Source organism: Magnolia sinica, chromosome 8, assembly GCF_029962835.1.
Source record: "Magnolia sinica isolate HGM2019 chromosome 8, MsV1, whole genome shotgun sequence".
In the NCBI taxonomy this organism is placed as follows: domain Eukaryota; kingdom Viridiplantae; phylum Streptophyta; class Magnoliopsida; order Magnoliales; family Magnoliaceae; genus Magnolia; species Magnolia sinica.
This window is the reverse complement of record NC_080580.1, coordinates 292286-313263: the sequence shown is the minus strand read 5'-3', so window position 1 is coordinate 313263 and position 20978 is coordinate 292286. Positions and strand designations below refer to the sequence as shown.

General features: G+C 39.9%; 1 protein-coding gene across 2 annotated transcripts in view; it reads right to left on the bottom strand.

Annotated features, from left to right (window-relative positions):
• LOC131252516 (vacuolar cation/proton exchanger 3-like) overlaps positions 1-19625 on the bottom strand; it is a 77315-nt gene extending 57690 nt beyond the window's left edge. Inside the window, exons 1-12 of one of the 2 annotated variants that reach the window (XM_058253095.1) lie at positions 19231-19621; positions 19068-19135; positions 18911-18939; positions 18614-18810; positions 18295-18507; positions 17987-18118; positions 17781-17897; positions 17637-17690; positions 17432-17548; positions 17014-17104; positions 16819-16884; positions 16305-16717 (exon numbers count right to left, since the gene is read on the bottom strand). In XM_058253095.1, coding sequence (XP_058109078.1) covers positions 16823-16884; positions 17014-17104; positions 17432-17548; positions 17637-17690; positions 17781-17897; positions 17987-18118; positions 18295-18507; positions 18614-18810; positions 18911-18939; positions 19068-19135; positions 19231-19491 — 1341 coding nt within the window. In that variant the 5' untranslated portion in view covers positions 19492-19621 and the 3' untranslated portion in view covers positions 16305-16717; positions 16819-16822. Of the gene's footprint in view, positions 1-16304; positions 16718-16818; positions 16885-17013; positions 17105-17431; positions 17549-17636; positions 17691-17780; positions 17898-17986; positions 18119-18294; positions 18508-18613; positions 18811-18910; positions 18940-19067; positions 19136-19230 lie in introns of those variants that run through there. The other variant, XM_058253094.1, reaches the window with a different exon arrangement.
• Positions 19626-20978: the final 1353 nt, after the last annotated feature.

The following is a 20978-nucleotide window of genomic DNA, read 5'->3' as shown; positions in this document are numbered from 1 at the left end:
CATTTTAGCATAAGAGACATGCATTCTTTCCACATCGGGTGAATTAGATGGAAAGAATGGATGACTTTTGCAAACTACACATCCGGTGAATGGTCAAGATTCAATGAGCCATGGAGTAGGGTACTGATCCAACTGATGTGCCTTTTAACATGCATCCACACTTGCATTTAAAGTGTTGGGAAGCGCGGAAGGTGAGCCCTTAAGATCTGACGGTCTACACGGGTTTTGGAACCCTCATAAAGTAGAAGATAAATGCTCCAACGGCCCTAGATTGCGATCTATGGATTAGATCGTCCCAAGGACAAGCTAAAATGGACAGACTATCGTGCACACGGTATAAGTGGCCCCGGATTACGATCTATGGATTAGATCGTCCTAAGGACAAGCCAAAATGGACAGACTATCATGCACATTATATCTCTCTCTGTATACTCTCGGTATTACTTATGATGTATTTAACGACAGAGAGTCTCATCCATTTTATAGGAAGGCATAAGAGTTTAGATGAGACCATATCATCCGGTCTTATCCCTATCTCTTATAATAAACCAAATTCAAAGTTGAATTTGAAATATAACAAAAAAGAAAAAATTCGGAAGAAGCATGGGACGTACCCACTAGTGATTGCTCACCAGTGGGCCCTACTGGCCCAAGTCCAACATCTCCCACTCAATCACATTGTGGGATAGGCACAAAAGATTTGTCCATCTGACTTGTTTAATAATAATCAAAGACCAAATATCGCGATCAAAAGAATTAGAGGCGTGGGACTAGCTAGATCACCATAATCTTCTCACGGGTGCTTAAGTACTAAGTGACCACCTAACTAGTACTCAATAACTCAAGCTTTACAATACCTGTCCTAGTCCGCATGACCACACTGGATGGAGTTAACTCCCAATCTGGAGTACTCAGCCAACATACGCACTTATCCAACTTATCGAATTATTCTAAAAACAAACTTCGACTGAAACCAATTTACAGTAATACTTAAGAAAATTATTGTTTGCAAAAGTCTAATAAAAACAATTCGATACTGCTGGCAGATAAGTCTTCAAGTGCGTATTTATAGTTCTAGAAACTTGGTGTAGCTGTCACAGGATCTTCCCCACGCAGATGTGTAATTTGGAATTAATCAAGCCACTTTCTTAGCGTAATTGAGTCTGTCCAATCAATGACCCTTCGTCATAGTACATAGTAGCGACACTCAATCTCATCCTCATATACACAAGAGGAGGGTAGCTAAGGACACAAAGAGTCATCTACGGGACTGACTACTCGCACGTTGCAATGACTAGATCGAATCAAAGCAATTTGTAGGTAAAAGGTCCCAGCACGTGGCTACAATCCACGTCTTAAAGTAAACAATACTAGGTAAATGTCAGGTCTACAATACGCAGGTCATTCTACATGAGGCACGAGTCATCTCATAACCTTATAACCTAACTTTAAATTCAGGCCATAACATTGATCGCATGGAAAAAAATGGTGCAATTATGTTATTCGACTTTATCAGTCTCATCTTCAATCTTAAAAGATTGTAGGTGGATACGACTCACTCATATCCTCATCCTTTATTGTTCAAAATAAAGAGAAGTTCATACCTTAATGTATAAACATTGCTCTAAATGTACTTCTCTTGTACATTCAAGGTTGGTCAACCCGTGCAAGTGGGTGACCGGCCTGCCGACAAAAAATAGAAATTCTATATGATCTCAAGGTAAATGCCGATGATCTACTTACCTAGTTTATATTAGTGTTCAATTCTGAATAAATGAAATGTGTTATTTATTAATGAAAGATCAAAGGTACTACAAAACAAGTACATCACTCAAGCTTTTCTCAATCCCATCTGCTTGACGTGAACCTGAAATAGATCTCTAGCTATAGGTTTCGTCATGGGATCAGCCATCATCTCCTTAGTAGGAATGTAGCTGAGGGCGACCTTCTTATCTCTCACTTGATCATGGATGTAATAATACTTAATCTCAATGTGCTTAGACTTCTAGTGGTGTTTAGGGTCCTTTGCCAAGTCAATGGCAGAAGTATTGTCTATCTTCAGCGATATAAGCTGATAAACACTTGGTACAACACCCAGACTCAATAGAAATCTGTGAACCCATACACATTCCTGAACTGCAGCACAACATGAAATGTACACGGCCTACATAGATGAAAGAGATGTGGATATCTGTTTCTTACTCGACCATGAGATAGCTCCTCCTCCGAGTAAGAATACATACCCTTAAGTAGACTTTCCCTCGTCGGCATCATTACCCCAAGCAGCATCAGAATATTCTTTGAGCTCGAGGCATGTGCCTTCATAACACAACATTAGGTCTTTTATTCCTCTAAGATAGCGGAATATATGTTTGACGGCTTGCCAATGAGACTGTCCCGGGTTACTCTGATAACGGCTGATTATGTCAACTGCATAGCTAATACCGGTCTGGTGTAAAGCATAACATACATTAAGCTCCCTACTACACTTGCATAAGGTACTGAGGACATAGCTAATTTCTCAGCTTCAGTCTGGGGACACGATTTCCTATCTAGCCTGGTAGCTTTATCCATAGGAGTTTCAACAGCTTTTGAATTTTTCATCCTGAACCGCTTTAAGATCTTTTATATATAGGTTGCTTGAGACAAACCTAAAAATTTCTTGGGGTGATCCCTGATAATTTTTACCCTAAGAATAAAGTTGGCTTCACCGAGGTTTTTCATCTCAAAGTTCAAGAATAGCTAATCTTTAGTCAATATTAATAATTGTATGTCATTACCAGCTAACAGGATATCGTTTACATATACAGATAGTATCAGAAAAGATCTTCCAGACCATTTCATGTATACACAATGATCTTCTTCACTCATCGTAAATCCAAAAGTGATGATGGCCAAGTGGAACCTCATGTACCACTATCTTGCAGATTGCTTCAGCCCATAGATAGATTTCAATAACATGCAGACTTTCTTTGGATGTTTTTTCTCCACATAACCCATGGGCTATTGCATATGTATTTCTTCATTCAAGTCACCATTTAAGAATGCGGTCTTTACAACCATCTGATATAACTCTAAGTTTAAACTTGCAACAATGGACAAGATCATGCGGATTGAGGAGAACTTTACAACAGGTGAAAAAGTCTCTTTGTAATCAATGCCTTCTTGTTGTGTAAAACATTTAGCAACTAATTGTGTTTTATACTTGTCCACTATACCATCTGCCTTTCTTTTGATCTTTAGTACCCATTTATTACCTATCCCTTTGCGATTGGAAGACAGATCAACAAGTTCCAAGACTTTATTTTTCTCCATGGAAGCGATCTTTTCGTCCATAGCATTCACCCAATCTGCCGAGTTAAAAGATAATAATGCATTCTGATACGAATCAGGTTCATCATCAACAACCATAATGCAAGAGAATGTTTGCCCCTCAATATCGAAGTATCTTCAGGGAACTAATCCTCTTTCGCTTCGACGTAACTCAGGAGCCTGCTGAGATGTCCTCCCACTGTCCTGACGAACTATAGGAGCACCATCATCTTGAGGAGCAGAACTCCCACTCTCCTGAGATACATCAGGTATTTCAAAAAGTTCTATTGGAGCCTTTTGCTTCATTTGGTTGGGGTATCTATCTTCAACGAAGATCACATCTTGGAATTTTATCTCAATCCATCATCTATAATCCTTATAAACTAGAACGTATCGCTTTGAATGCATAGGGTACCTAATGAACACGCATTCAATGGTTTTACTATCAAGTTTACCTCTATGTGGAGTAGGTAGCAAAACATATCTCAAAGATCCCCAAGGGCATAAGTTGGCTAGAGAAGGAGTCCTCCCAGACCACATCTCATATGAGGTCTTAGGAATGATTTGGATGAGACTCTATTAAAGACATAGACGGCTGTTAACAGTGCGTCTCCCCAAAATGTGGTAGAGAGATTGGCTTGTGCCATCATCGATCTAACCATGTCCAATAGTGTCTTATTCCTTCTTTCTGCAACACCATTTTGTTGTGGAGTGTAAGCCATTGTGTACTGTCGAACAATGTCAACATTTTCGCAATATGATTTAAACGTTTCAGACGTATATTCGTCACCTCTATCAGATCGAAGGATTTTAATATTTTTCTCAAGCTGATTTTCCACCTCAGCTTTATATTTAAGAAAATAATCAAAAGCCTCAAATTTGTATGAGATAAGATACACATATCCATAGCGCGAGTAATCGTCAATGAAAGTGACAAAGTATTGACATCCATTTCTGGTATGTACATTGAATGGTCCACAGATATCTGAATGACTTATCTCTAGTGTGCCCATGGACCTAGCCGCTTTGGAAAATGGTTTCTTCGAAGTCTTTCTAAACACACAATGTTCACAAAATGGCAAATCAACTTTGGATAAGGAGTCTAACAGACCAGAACGTACTAGTCTTTTCATATGATTAGTTCTTATGTGACCTAACCTCACGTGCCATTTTTGATATTCAGATACTACAGTTTCATTCGACATAGCAGATAAAACAAGAGGGATATTATCACAATCTATATCTAGAATAAATAAATTTAAAATTAAATTTTCTCATATAAAGATGAGGCTATTCTGTCTCAAAGAAATTCTTGTCTCGAAAAATCGAATATCAAAACTATCATATAATAACCTAGAAACAGAAATTAAATTTCGACGCATCCCAGGTGTATAAAGAGAATCACGGAGGATTATTATTTGCCCTATGCGCGTATGGAGATGGAAAACGTCAATCCCTTGTACGTCTTCGACAGCATTATTTCTCATATATACCTTGTAACTTCCCTTGGCTGCATGCCGAAATTCTTCGAGTCCTCGACGACTCCATGTCACGTGCTTTGTTGCGCCTGAGTCCAAAATCTACTCATTAAATATAGTATCAACGGAAAGGATTTCAGAACAAACGCTTACATACAAAGTATCTAGTGAGTGAGAAATTACCGTCTTTTTATGTGCACACTGCCGAGTATAATGGCCAGAATTTTCACAGACAAAGCAGACTATTTTTGTCTTTTTCTGCTTCTTCTTTCCATTTCCCTTCTTGAGATTTGGAGGATGTGCTGTGGTTTTCTGTTCTTGGTTATTTTTTTTCACCTTCTTGCGAGCTTTGAACCGTTTCTTGTTAGCTTTCCACTTATAGGTCTCTGTTACAAAGGCTTTGGCCGAACCTAGCAGAATTACATTCATTTCAAACTCACGTACCAAGTAGCCACAAAAGTCTCTAAACGTAGTAATGGAATCAGTATGATTCAGAATTCTTTTGATTTGGGCCCAAGATTCAGGTAAGGAACGGTGCATTGCTATAATCTTTTGATTTTCAGTCAATTTACACCCAACATTATTAAGGGCACCTATCATTTGTTCCATCTTACGGATATGATCTTTAATGAGGCAGCCGACGGGCATCTTATACTCCTGGAATTCTAATTCCATTGCCCGAACTCTCGCATCTGACTTTTGCGCATAGGCATTTGTCAGTGCTTCCCAGATTCCCTTAGCAGTTTCATGCACTGTATACATAGGTATGAGTTATTTGTGCATAGTGCTAAGAAGGACATTACGAGCTAAACGATTCTGTTTTCGTCACTTATTGTAATGAGTCATCGCAACCCTATGTTCTTATAAATTTTCATTTTCAGCCAATATGGGTTCCTCTTGAACTTCATCGAGTGTGTGCGATATGTCGTCCTCGTCCAGAAGGCATCGCACCTCGCGGGACCAGTCTTCGTATTTGTTACCGTCGAAATGTTATCCTTTCAGCGATTAACGCTTTGGTGACCATCTCTACATTGCATAAATATCACTACTTAGCTATGATGTAAGGTATTGACACTAATCATCAGCATTTCTATGTGTTATACAAATTTCAGAGTATAAAAGTTGTCAGCACATCTTCACGAGATCTGAAAGTCTACATACCCGAATGAGCGGTGTAGAACAATCAAGTTCTCTTTTTAAGATGAAATTGATGCTTTTATAAAATTATAATTGTATAACTTGTAACCTTCCATTACTTGATTGCATGCATCATTTGGTGGAGGAAAATAAACTCCCACTCAGGTTATGCACAACCTTTATCTATAGGGAGCATCTAAGCACTAAGTTTTATATTTTCCAATGAAAAATTAAGGGGGACTTAGATCTAAACATATCAAGCCTAATTATATCAGACATATAAACATCATCATCAGAAAAATATAGAAAGTGCTTAAATATGAAAAGAGTTCAATTTTCGCTAGTGACCAGGCCCATTAAAAATAGTTTTGATCATCACCATTAATGATCATTGTTGATGATAGATCCTTTCATCAACATTGATCATCATGGTCGATGATCATTTGGATCACTAATGATCTCTTAATCAACAGTGAAGAAAATGTTATAAAGGAAACAACAACATTCATATACATATATATATACATGTCAAAAAAAAAGAGAAATATACATATTACTTGCAAGAAAGTTGTAGGGTTTTGGGTTATCACAAATGTGCAACTGGACCATAGTTTATTGATCCAACCGTTGATATTATGGGCCCTACATTATATATCCCGTATGTCAATAATCCAGTTAATGTAAGAATCTAATCCCTTCATTTTATTAGATGATAGGATTATTCAATCTAGGATATATTTATTTCAGGGAAGATCGATAGTGACACTAACAATCTCAGCGGTGTAGATCAATGAAATATGGGCCCAATTGTACAAAACTGAAAACTTGAGCAATATGCCAATCCTAGGTCCATATATAATACAAGCATACAGCCAACACGTGTGGCTGATGTGCACCTGGCATACAGCCAACACGTGTGGCTGATGAGCCCACGTGCACATCAGCCAACACGTGGGTACATCAGCTAACACGTGTGTATAGCTGAGTGTGTGTGTACGCAGCTAACACGTGTGTACATCAGCCAATTCAAGTGCACATCAGTAAAGAGTGTTATCGTATGGGTAGAATATATTTCATGTACATGTGCCACATTGCCACAGGTGACATGTAAATGGTAGTTTTTTGAACCGAGTAAACTGTTTTGGGCCAACTTCAAATGTATGTGGTTTATCCATGCCGTACATCCATGTGGCCCACTTGATAATTATATCTTTCCCCGGATGGATGGATGGATGGTTTGGATACAACACATACCTCGTGTTAAGACTCACATGTCTTGCTGACGTCAATTTAGTAGCTATATCGTAGCTGGTGTGATGTACATCAACCAATCCGCTTCTGACAGCAGCTATGATTTAGTTGTGTTTATATTAGTTGTGTACGTCAGCTAATAGCCAACACGTACAACACAGCTTAGAATGCAAACGGATTTTTAAAAAAAAAAGTAAGATAGTTGTGTACGCCAGCTAATATATAACAATAGTACCATCTATATTAGTTCTGACAAGTGATTCTCATTGTTTGGTAATCCAGACCATTGGATAGATCTGGACCGACCATTAGGTCTATTTCACAATCAATGATTTTCATGCAAACAATTGCACTGATCCAATGATCCAATCCATCCAAACTTGGCCTTATATCAATGGGAAATACTCCGGTACTCTCAAAAAACATTTAATTTAATAATGTTTCTGGTTGCATTGGGTCGTATGGACACACATCAGATGGTGTGATGAACATCATCCAATCAGCTCTAATATAGTAGCAATACGTGTAAAGAAGCCAACACGTGTACACGTGTACAGAAGCCAACAACGTGTACAGCACGTGTATAGAAGCCAACAACTATTGCTGTATCCAAAATGTCCATCTAACATGTGTACAGCAGCTAACACGTGTACAGAAGCCAACAACTATTGTTGTATCCTAAATGTCCATCTACCACGTGTACAGAAGCTAACACGTGTACAGAAGCCAACAAGCTATATACACGTGTACAACAGCTAACACGTGTACAGAACCCAACAACTATTGCTGTACAGCAGCTAAATATCTGAGTGCGTGACATGTCAATATATTTAGTAGTGGTGTAGTTCAATACAACAACTAATCGGTGGATATGATGTACAGGCACCGGGTAGAGCATGTGTACCATTCCATAAACCAATAAAATGGTATGCATAACGTGTATGGAAATATAATCGGGCTTACATGCACATGGCATATGTGTATATAAAATCTAATCCACCATACACATAACTTTACATGTATGGAATCAAAATCATTTTAATTGACAGGCTATTGATTCCAATCCAAAAGGAAATGAGTCATTTACCTTTTTAGATGAAAATAATTGGAGATCCGCCGTTGAATGCTCTAATACAACTGAGGGGAAGCGTGGAAGGTGAGCCCTCATGATTTGACGGTCTACACAAGTTTTGGAACCCTCATAAAACAGAAGATAAATGCTCCAACAGCCCGTTTATCTACTACTGGAGCAGATGAATCTATTCACACCTCTGATCATACGGTATAAGTGGCTCCGAATTGCGATCTATGGATTAAATTGTCCCAAGGACAAGCCAAAATGGACAGACTATTGTGCACACTATATCTCTCTCCGTATACTCTCGGTATTACTTATGATGTATTTAACGAGAGAGAGTCTCATCCATTTTATAGGAAGGCATAAGAACTTGGATGAGACCATATCATCCGGTTTTATCCCTATCTCCTATCATAAATCAAATTCAAAGTTGAATTTAAAATATAACAGAAAAGGAAAAAGTTGGAAGAAACATGGGATGTACCCACTAGTGATTGCTCACCAGTGGGCCCCACTGGCCTAGGTCCGACACAAAGATGAACAGTATTTATTCTTTGTTTCTTAAAAAAAAAAAACCAAGATCTTCATTGATATGGCAAGACAAAACTTTTTACAACTTGGGCTATTTGAACAGGGCTCAATGCTACACAACAGCCCCACCTATCATATCCTATACATTTGGGAGACTATAGTTTTCTAACAGTGCCTAGACCTACTTTGTTCAGAATAAAACGACCCTTGATTAGTCGGGGGAGGGAGGAAACCTGCCGAAAGATTCTGACAGATTAATTGCAGCCTACTCCCCTCTTTAGCTAGCCCATCGGCAGGCCCATTTACTTCGCTAGGGATGTGGGAGAAACGAAAGGTTTCCCGGGCGCTGGGTTTTTTTATTCTAGTTAGCCAATATTTCTATTTCCAAGCATAGGTTGACTTCCCGAATATGTAATCCACCACCCATTTGGAATCAGATTTTATAAGCGCATTATGTAGACCACTAGTAGACACACACATCTCCATATTGTCGAAAACAGCCCTCATTTCAGCCATGTTGTTGGACGCAGTCCCATACCCACTGAAGAAAGAAAAGATCATATCACCATTACTATTTCTACAAATACCCCCTTCACCTGCTAGCCCTAGATTGGCTAGAGCAGAGCTGTCCACATTCAAAGATGAACAGTATTTATTCACATACATGCATCACATGTATCATCATCCACGCGAATTTTTTACATTTTAGCTATTTCTTACCTCATTTGGACCACAGCATATCAAAGCAAATGAATTGCAAGAGAAATTTGAAAAAAAAAATAAAAAAACACCTGTCAAACAACTTTGTACATTTTAGCCCATCTAGTGGTAAAATTCTCTTATTTTTTAAGGCAGAAGATCTAAGCATTATTTCCAATCTTATCAAAAGTGTAGATCTCACACATGCGATGCATATTTGCACTTGTGTCCACGTGTGAATATGCATGAATCCACAGGCATGCGGAATTAGCAAACCTCAGCATATAAGAGAGTTTTTTAAACTATTCTTTTTTCTTTTTCTTCCAGGCCAATAACAAGCTAGACTGTTGCCTGCCAAAGCCTTTATCTGGAACTTCCAGCGACCGGAAGCTAGGTGTGGCTGACTGTGACCTTTGTGGGAAATTCACCCCAACCATCCGTTTTGCCAAATAATGTTAGGAAATGGGGCGAAAAATGAGACAGATCCAAAACTTAAGTTGGCTGCACGACAGGAAGCAATGAGCCGGTAAATACCTACCATTGAAACCTCTTTGGGGTCCACCGTGATGTTTATATACCATTCATACCTTTCTTAAGGTCATCTCTACTGGGATGAACTGAAAAAATAAAAATATTAGCCTGATCCAAGACTTCCATGGCCCCCCTCTAGCTGCGGACTAGCATATCAAGGCATGTTCATAGTGTAAACTACCTGCGGATTGATCCATATCTATAACATGTATGCTATAGGCCTCTGTACGGTGCTTGTGTTGCATGACCTAGTATTATATATCAAAGTCGTATTTTTAAACATGTATTGGTGGCAATGGGCCAGCGGCCTGGCTTGTAGGCTAGGGCCTGAGGACTAAGCCTAGGCTTGAAATCTAGTACATTGTCTAGGCAGGGCCGGACCAAGGCAGTGACTAATAGCCCAATTTGGCATGACTGTATAATATATTTATTTTTATTGTATAATATTGTGTGTGTGTGTAGATATAACCGGTGGATCTGAGTGGAACAGTGATTCAATGAGGGCCCTTCATGCATATATGCAGGAGAAACAGGGCGTGTTGGAAATCCATCCAGACCATTCATCAGATAGCGACCACCACGATCAACCTGCTGCATCCCCCCCCCCCCCCCCCAAAAAAAAAAAAAAAAGAAAGACATGCTAGATGATAGTTTGATCAATGGGTTCAGCATTAGATGGGCCATCTCAATGAATGGTCTAGATGATAGTTTTACCAATATTGAATTGACAGAGTTTGATGCCCCTAATCAATCAATATATTCGAGAAAGCAGGCTAGCTAGCACTATCCTCGATTGATTAATTATTAGATAAACGATGAGGAGCGATGGTCCACTTTTCTCCGCGTATGTGATTCCAATTCTTCTGAAGCAACATCAGTAGTCAAGACCAACTAGTTGAGAATCTACTTTACGGATCAGATAATCTCACTAGATTAATTTTTCACGGCCACACGAAGGGTGGCCCTCCAATAGAGGGTGGGATTAAAAAAGGAGCATGACTTCCTATCTTTTTTATTTTTTTTTGAACTTTTAGACCATATGTTGCGAAACTTCCACGTCTGACGCTCTCCATACGCATGCACAGAGAAATCAACGGGTGCCAACGAAAGCTTTGTGGGACCATCGTTATGTGTGCGTCAAACACTCCACCCGTCATTTGATCATACCAAAAATCAGGCGTGGGCCACACCACACAAAACATGTGGATGGGAATGACTATCATTGAAAGCTTCGTCAGTTCTCCGTGATGTTTATATGTCTCGTAAGGAGAGCCATCGGGATGAAGGTTTTTAAAGAACAAGGAAAAAAAAAAAACACACACATACCAGCCTGTTTGAAAACTTCAGTACCCTAATCAGCAATCCGTATTACCACTTTTCCCTGTGGCGGCTCAATTGAGTATTGAAGATGACTTTCTTTTTTAGTTTGTGTACTAACATGGACCGGTATAAATGATGGACAGAGTCGAGGCCATGCAGACGCCACAGAGAGCCTGATTTAGCTTTTCATTGTACGGAGCTTCCTGCAACACTTGTTGTAGGAAATCGGTGTTATGACCCGGAAATTGGTGTTATGAACGGGTAACTACACAAAAATCCACGGATGATTACTGACTGATTGGTGGAGATCCAACGGACTTGTATCCGTTAACCTGCTGTCACGGACCTTGTAACGTACAACAACTGAATCATCCAACGGACTTGTATCCGTTAACCTGCTGTCACGGACCTTGTAACGTACAACAACTTGAGGTACATGTATGAGGTCATTTGTAACTTTTTTTTTTTTTTTTAATTACACACAGACACCCACACTCACCCACACCACATAGGCATTCCATCCTACGGTCCCAGTGTTGAAGCAGCAATTTATCTGCCACTGAGGCATGGCCCACATGAAGCATTGCGTCCTGCTAGAATATTAAAAGACTATTGTGATTTTATAAATTTGATCGTGTGGCCCACATGAGTTTCGATTAATAGGCTGATTTTTGTTAATAACCAGCAGATTAACGGGTTTGATGAGAAATAGACACACCATGGTTGCCTAACATACAAAGCTACGGTTGGCATCCCATTATCCCCATTGCTCCCTTAGTCATTTTTACTTTCAACCCCAGAATCAATGATGGAACCTGATGTACGGACGGTGTGGATATATATATATATGGGAAAAGGTACTATGCGTTCGACCACACAATAAGCTCCCGTGAGGTTGATCTGTGTGGGCCCTACCGTGAGGCATGTCGACCATCAACATCGTGCATCTGATGGGTCCCCTTTAAATTATGGGATATCACAAAAATCAACCGTATACGGAACTCAGGTGGGCCATACCATCTAAAATCATGTGAAAACACCGTTAAAACATATAAAAGCACTTGGTGGGGCCCACCTGAAATTTATATGCGTCTAAAACTGGTCTGAACCCTCATCCAAGTGGGAAACACATAATGGATGGGCTGGATTTGCAAACCACATCTCGGTGGGCCCAAAAAATGGTTATAAAGTTTTTAATGATGCACGGCACCTCTCCACTTCCGAATGTAGTGTGGCCCACACAAGTCACGGATTGACTTGATTTTTGAGACCTAGACCCACAATGGAATGGTGCATCTGACTGATGGGGTAGATTTTCGAAACTCATCACGGTGGGGCCCACACAGGTCGACCTCATGGGACGGACTCGTGAGGTGGAGCGCATAGTACCTTTTATATATATATATATATATAAAAAGGATTCCAATGCTACACAGCAGGGTGGCGCAGAGGATTCCTGTTGCAACTAACGTGTACACGTGGCATATATACGGAAGAATCCGTACGCCTGAAATGGGATAATGGCACGCGTGGTGTACTGACAGCGTCAGTGGCGAGCTGGCTACTGACAGTATACTATGTACCTGTATTAATGTATGTATCATATCCACGCCTCCCATTCATTTTTCCACACCATTTTATTATGAAATGAAGTAGAACCGAATCTCACATGAGCAACATCACAGAAAGAGTGGTGATTAGACGCTCATCGTTTAAAACTTTCTAGGACCACAAAAGTTTTCCAGTATGCTGATAATTTTCTTTTCTCTTCGTCCTGATGTGCCTGATCTAATAGGCAGGCTGGATGACAAATAATTGGAAATTTTTAAGGATGATCATTCAATTGACATTGTTTTCTTGTAGTGTGGTCCACTCTAGATTTGGATTTCTCTCCTTACAGGCTAATGCTTTATGATTCTCTTAAAAAAATAGATGGACCACTTATATATAACACAGTATATATATATATATATATATATATATATATATATATATGAGAAAATGTATTATGCGCTCGGCCTCACGATAAGCTCCCATGAGGTCGAGCTGTGTGGGCCCCACTGTGATGTGTGTCGACCATCAACACCATGCATTTGATGGGTTCCCTTTAAATTATGGGATATCCCAAAAATCAGCTGTATACGGAACTCAGGTGGGCCATACCATCTAAAATCATGTGAAGACACCGTTAAAACATATAAAAGCACTTGGTGGGGCCCACCTGAAATTTGTATGCGTCTAAAACTTGGTTTGAACCCTCATCCAAATGGGACACACATAATGGATGGGCTGGATTTGCAAACCACATCTCAGTGAGCCTAAAAAATGATTATGAATGTTTTAATGATGCACGGCCCCCTCTCCACTTCTGTATGTGGTGTGGCCCACACAAGTCATGGATTGACTTGATTTTTGAGACCTAGGCCCACGATGGAATGGTGCATCTGACTGGAAAAGGTTCTATGAGGTCGAGCTCATGGGAACTCTCACATGAGGTCAAGCTGTGTGGGCCCACCATGATGTATGTCAAACATCAACATTATACATTTGATGGGTCCCCTTTAAATTATGGGATATCCCAAAAATCAGCGTATACTGTACTCAGGTGGGCCATACCATCTAAAATAATGTGAAGACATGCATAAAACATATGAAATCACTAAGTGGGGTCCACTTGAAATTTAGATGTGTCTGAAACTTGGTCTGACCTCTCATCCAAGTGGAACACATATAATGTATGGGCTAGACTTGTGAACCACATCTCAGTGGGCCAAAAAATGATTATGAATGTTTGAATGAAAGGTAACTCCTCTCAACTTTTATACGTGGTGTGGCTCACAAAAGTTACAGGTTAACTTGACTTTTTAGCTCTAGGCCCACCATAAAATGGTGCATCTGACTAATGTGGTAAATGTTTGACATACATCATGGTAGGCCCATAGAGCTCGATCTCACGGGGAGTTCCCGTGAGCTCTCGATCATATAGAACCTTTTCCATATATATATATATATATATATATATATGTCATTACTCAGCTGGCTACTGGCGCACGCAATCCGGCGTACGAAATTTTGGGACCAGTTTTGATTGTTTTACGCACGCAATCCGGCGTACGAAATTTTGGGACCAGTTTTGATTGATTTTCACGGATGGAAGCGGCTTCTTCCGAACTCCCGTCGGACAATAAGCCATCCGACCAGATATCTTATGGGCCGACCATAATATATTTGTTTATCCAATCCGTCCGTCCTTTTTCTCGGATCATTTTCAAATATGATCTAAAAAATGAAATAGGTCCAACCCTAAAGTAGACCACACCAGATATGTCACTTAACTCTTTGCACGTTTAATGCAACCTAAGCTCACTATTTCGTGAGGTCAACTTAAGCTTTGGATGTGCTTTATTTATGGGCTCATACCTTAAAATGATTTAAGAAAATGAATAGACCGGCTTGTATAAATAGATACATCAAGGTGGACTCGACATGAGCTCAGGTCCGACGGCATATTCGACGCAATCCACTTACGTGACAGACATGGATTAGGGGTTGTTGCACGCGCCACCACATCACAAGAAACATTGGTAGGATGAAAACCCACCCTGGAAACCATCCTCCGGCCTATTGTAGTGTTTATTTGACATCTAACCTGGTGATAAGGTCACAAGGAGGGTCCTTGCTCTTGCTCGGGTGGTAGACTCTAAGGAGTTTCAACTCCTGGTCAAAGGTTCGAGCACCCATAGGTGATGAAATTCCACTAGCGTTAGTGTGTGGGGGTGTGTGTGCGTGTGTTAAAAAAAAATAAAAAAAAATTAAAATTAAAATAAAAAATTTTTAAATTATTTTTTTCTTTTTTTAAAAAAAAAGGAAAGAGAGAAAGAGGTAACCAGGAAAACACAAATATCAGCTTAAGATATCTCCAAAACTTGTGGCTTGAAAAAGTTTTTAATGGTGGGCAGTTAATGGCTATTGCTTCTGTGCTGTGGTCCACTTAAGTTTCAGATCGGCTTTTCCTTTATGTGTTAATACTCTCAAATAAGCTAGCAAAATAAATCAACGGCTTGATATAAAACACATATATCAAGTTAGACCCCACAGGGGCAACACCACCTGAACCGCGTCTACCCAAGCAATGGAAGGTATGGCACTGGGCAGCGAACCCAGCACCGCCTCGGGACCAGACTCTGTGGGCCCGCGGTGATGTATATGTTTTCATCCACGCCATTCATCCATTTTCCCAGCTGACTTTACGATATGAGCCAAGAATTAAATCATATACAACAATCAAGTGGAGCACACCCTACGGAACAGACGGGATAATGATGTTCACCATTGAAACCTTCTTAGGACTCACTGTAATGTTTACTTGCCATCCAACCTGTTTATAAGGTCAAACACACCTGGATGAAGGGAAAGCACAAATATCTATCTTATGCAAAACTTCCGTGGCTTCAAAGATGTTCCCAATGGTAGGTGTTCAATAACGGCTTTTTTCTGTGGTGTGATTTACTTGAGCTTTGAATATACCTCAATTTTGGGTCAATGCCTAAAATTATCTCGAAAAAACAGATGAACGGCATAGATAAAATACACACATCATGGTGGGCCCCACAGAATCCAGTCACCAGAGATTTCGGGTGGTGTTGATATGATGCACGGTACAAGTGACAAGCAGCAAATATGATCCAAATTCAACCAAAAGATCTGATTGACAAACCAATCTGATTTTTGGGACATGACCAAAGTGGGCCCCACTGTTTGGGTGGTTAGTATTTGAGCCACATGACTTAGGGAAGGACCCATCAACTCGCAGTCATGACTGTCAGAGGTTATGGAGCAGTGTAAGAAAGTAGGAAAGAGTCACCAGGTTTTTGTAACAAACGGTACTAGACTGCACGTAAAAGACAAAAGCATGACCATGGCAAGGTATGGTAAAACAAGTCACTTCTCTTTATTTTCTTGCAATGTAATACAATAAAAAGATAAAATGATAATTTATTTTTCCAAGTGAAATACATTATTATTTTATTTTATTATGACTGCAAAATCAAAGCCATGCAATCAGCAAAACAAAAACATAGAGAGCTCTCCATACATACATATCATACTTTGTATTCTTCTCTCTTCTTTCTCCAAAGCTTTCAAGACAGCCAACCTTCATCCGTTCTCCAACTTAAAACTGAAGAAGATTTTTCCCCTTTACTGCCTTGTTCAAAGTTACAGACAACACATCCCAGACCCCATTGTGCAATCACTGCTTCAAGCAGGATCATGCCCATCCAAAATGAATGAATGCTAATTGCTCTCGATTGATGATGGTGATGGTGGTGGTGGTGGTGGTGGTGAACGACACTCACCGAATCGAAAATCAATTTCTGACCTGCAATGTCATTCCGTTCGCCATATGTTACTAAATGTTTCACAGCTTGACGGTTGTTAGTAACAAAATATAATATATATATATCCGAATTTGAAGCTTGCCTGATTAAGCTATGGTGGTGCTTCCCAATGATGATTCAGTGCCCATGTTGATAATGTGTGGTTGGTCTGGAATCATAATTCAATATTGGGAAAGAGAGTAAAAAGTTAGAGATCAGATGATAAAATAACAAAGATTTTATTTTTTCTAATTGTTCTTCTTGTGCACTGGCCATGTTGGTTTTGCTAGCTACTTACGGAGTGGAGTTTTGAGAACGAAGAAGCAGGCACCGATGACAACATAGCAGAGAAGGAGAACCAGTCCTTTGAGGTAGTGTGAAGTTCCATCCTGCAAATTGCATTATGTTCTTAAACTTTGAGGGAGTATAGCTTCTGACTCTATAGTTTTCCATGTTGTAACCATGGTTCCATTATCCAGACCTTTGATGCTATCCACCCCAAAAATCCCCCAGATTTGGAGTTCTTAACCAGTCAACCTGTGGCCTAATGATAGACGGTTAAGAAAAGAATGTGTCGACTTACACATCCAGTGGGAAAAGGCCAAATACCTGAGGGTTAAGAACTTCCAATATAGGAGACTTTGGAGGGGTCCGCTAACACGGTCTAGATGAAATGTAGTTTTCATAAGTTCGGAAATTCAGATAGATGATCATACTTGCAAAGTAAAGGCTGTAAGCAACACCGCGATGAAGAACGATCCAGTCTCCAAGAGGTTGAAATCAAGATCCATGCGGATGCCCATTATCCATGCAACAATTACACTTGAAGGAACCTAAATCACAATTAGGAGATGGTAAGAAAACCTTCCTACTTTGATGAGGATTCTTAATCAAGATTCTGAGTCCCCACTAAAATCTTACCACAAACATTGCAATTTGAGTTGCAGATCCCAAGGCAACGCCCAGAGAAATGTCCTGCATTATAATCCAAATTAATACTTATTAGTGAAATCAAACAATCAATGATTGAGTTTTATGCAATGGGAAGACCCTGGCATTTCTTACCAGTTTGTTCTTAAAAGCAAATATGATTGCACCAGCATGTTCTGCTGCGTTTCCAACAATCGGCAGCAGGATTATGCTAATGAAGCTGACTGAAAGACCCCATGATTCGGATGCGTCCTGATTCAGAAAGCAAATCATCCATTTAATTAGGTTGTGGAAATGAACAAGTTGGAAAGGGAGTTGATATAACTAACAATCATATATACCTCAATGGTGCCCACAACGTACTCAGATAAGAGAGCGATTACAGCTGCCATGCCTGCTAGCCAAGCAAATGCACTGGTGAATCCTATAACTGGCTCTTCGTCGGAGACAACATCATCACTATCATCGTCTTCCTGATCATATCATCTCTAGATAGTGTTAGTTATCATCTCCCACACAAATGGGTGAATTTGATTATGGCAAGAGAAGATGTAGAAACGCATACGAACAGCACATGAATTGTATTTCCTGTATATATGTGTAACAGCTAAAAGAAGTAAGAAATATGGAGATTAGAGAGGGAATCCACCTCTTGCGCCTCAAAAAGTTGGCGGTGAGTCTTCAACTGAAAGAAGAGATAGGCAATGTAGGCAATAAGCATGATGATGCAGCTGGCTCTTGAGAGCTGAAGGGTCTGATCACCCATGAGAGGAGCATTGCTAGCAGCATATTTAAACATCAAAGGCAGCATATGGCACAATAGGCCTACCAACAGAAGGCTTGTATTCACATCTGCTTGCTTCTGCGAGAGAAAAACAAGGGCAGAAGAAGTCAGAAATCAGATATAGATAAAAGTAAAGTGGGGAAAATGAAATGAAATTTTTAAAAAGAGGTGTTGGTTGGCTTACTCTATCATATCTTTGTTCCTGACGGAGGTTGGCGAGACCACCACAGAAGAGAGAGGTTCCAAGAACAAGAAGGAGATTGGAAAGGACAGAGCCAAGAAGAGAGCACTTGACCACCTCTATCTTCCCTTGGCACAAAGCGAAGAGTGCTATAATCAGCTCCGTTACATTACCACATGTTGCATTCAGAAGTCCTCCCACTGCATTTGTAAACCATGTTCGACCCTTATTATACCATCATATGCATTTCAAGATAGATTGATAAATAGAGAGAGAGAGAGAGAGAGAGAGAGAGTATACCAGTTGGACCAGTATAAAATGCAATTTGCCTGCAGGTAGAATAAAATTATGAAAAGAAAAGAAAGTCAATGTTCGAGAAAAGCCAATTTGCCTGTATATTCCTTCGAGAGAGCTAGAACAAGTCAAAGAAAGAAACTTTGAAATTGTAATATCTTACTCAGTGAGAAAGCTCACTCGCTCCGCAAGTGGGGTGAGCCCGAGCAAGCTCAAAGCAAAAACCCATGGCTGTAGCAACAAAGAGTACAACAACCCCATTTAACAAAAACAAGAGACAGTAGAAGAGAAAGAGAAGAAGAGAAACAGAAAGAGAGATGACTCACTCTCCCAAAGTTACAGTAGTGAGCAATGATAGAAAGAGGAATGGCAGGGAAGAGAATTGAGAGCTTGGTGCCCAAGAGAACCTCTTGAAGGTTAGTCAGCACCTGCCTTAGTGGGCTGCACCGCACCTTGGACACAAGTGCCAGGTCCGATTTCTTACGAAGTGAGGACGAAGACATGTTGTGTGCTGTCCGCCCGTGCTTGATCTCCTTGCTAGACCCCTTGAGGTTGCCGTTCTCAAGATGATCGTATGAAGAAGCCATTGCTATTGTTATTACTACTAGTAGTAGGAGTCTCTTCTTCTCCTCGCTTTAGTTGTAGGTGATTGCTAGAAAAGAGGGAGAGGGTGTTTGTTTTTCTGTTTTGGTGAAGAGAGTATAGATAGTAGGAGTATATAAAGGACATGTATGAAGGTAATGCTATATACGTTTAGGGGTAGAGAAGATTCGAGGAAGCTTCATACATACCTATCTTGTTTTTATCTTTGCTGGGCCACAACTGCAACGGCTCAGCACAGCACGTCTCTGTGAAATGGATGTGTGATTTGGATATTATTCACCTTCTTCACTACACTGGTTATAAAATCACAAAGATTCAATAGCAAAACTGTCTATGTTACTTTTAAATGATCATTGGGGCTATAAAACACTCGAGCTACACTACTTTAAGAGAACACCAAACAGGAATTTGTATGTGGGGCCCACTATATTGCATATATTCAATCTGATCCATTCACCAGGTGCCTCCAACCAAGATGAAAAAACAATCCAACAATCAGAATGATATAAAACCAACACTTCCTAATCCGCTTCAACTTACATTGTTCAGTACTATCTCTCATTGAGTGACCCACCTGACTTGGAAGCGGATTGCCTGTGAGGCCCGGCCTGATTGTTTTCTGTTGTGTGGTCCACTTGAGCTTTGGATCTACATCATGTTTTGGGCTCCTCCATTAAATAAGCTGGGAAAACGAATGGAGGGCATGGATATAAAACACATACATCATGGTGGGCATCATAGGGCTTGGATACTTGGGATAACGAGAAGGCTCACCTGGGCTGGATGTTACACAAACAACACATTAGAGCACAGAGGTCATGTGTTTTACTGGTTGGCTGCCTACATACAATAGGTGTATTAGAGGATTCCAACTAGTGGCTATAAAAATTAAATGGTTAGGGTCCAAATCAAACAGCAGAAAATCGATGGCTGAGATAGTCCCATGTGAAATCTTATACCATGCTCCACCTCCAATCAGTGTGACAAATATGTGAAGATTTTCAAAATCCTAGTGCGGATCTGATTTGAACACGTAGGCAATTCTAGTAACGTAACTTCTCTGGTCCGGATTTCTCGGTCTCAAATTGATTCCTAACCGCACAACACAACTTTTAACTGTGAAACTTTTATGGTACCATAGTAATTTTTGTGTTAGATCTATACCGTCCATTAATTTTATTCGGATAATTTTAGAGTATGATCTCAAAGTTGAGGTACATTTAACGCCCGAATAGATCACACCAAGAAAAAAAAAAAAAAACAGTGGTACTTGAACAAAGTACGGTTGAAACCTTTCTCAGTGCCACCCGTGAGACTTATTTTGCATATGATCTATTCATGAGATCACACGTATCCAGATGAAGTTAAAATAAAAATATCAACTTATCTCGGCCAAAAAGTTTTCAACAGTAGCATCATTTTCTACAGTTTTTTTAACGGTGTGGTCCATTTTACCTTTGAATCTTCGGAT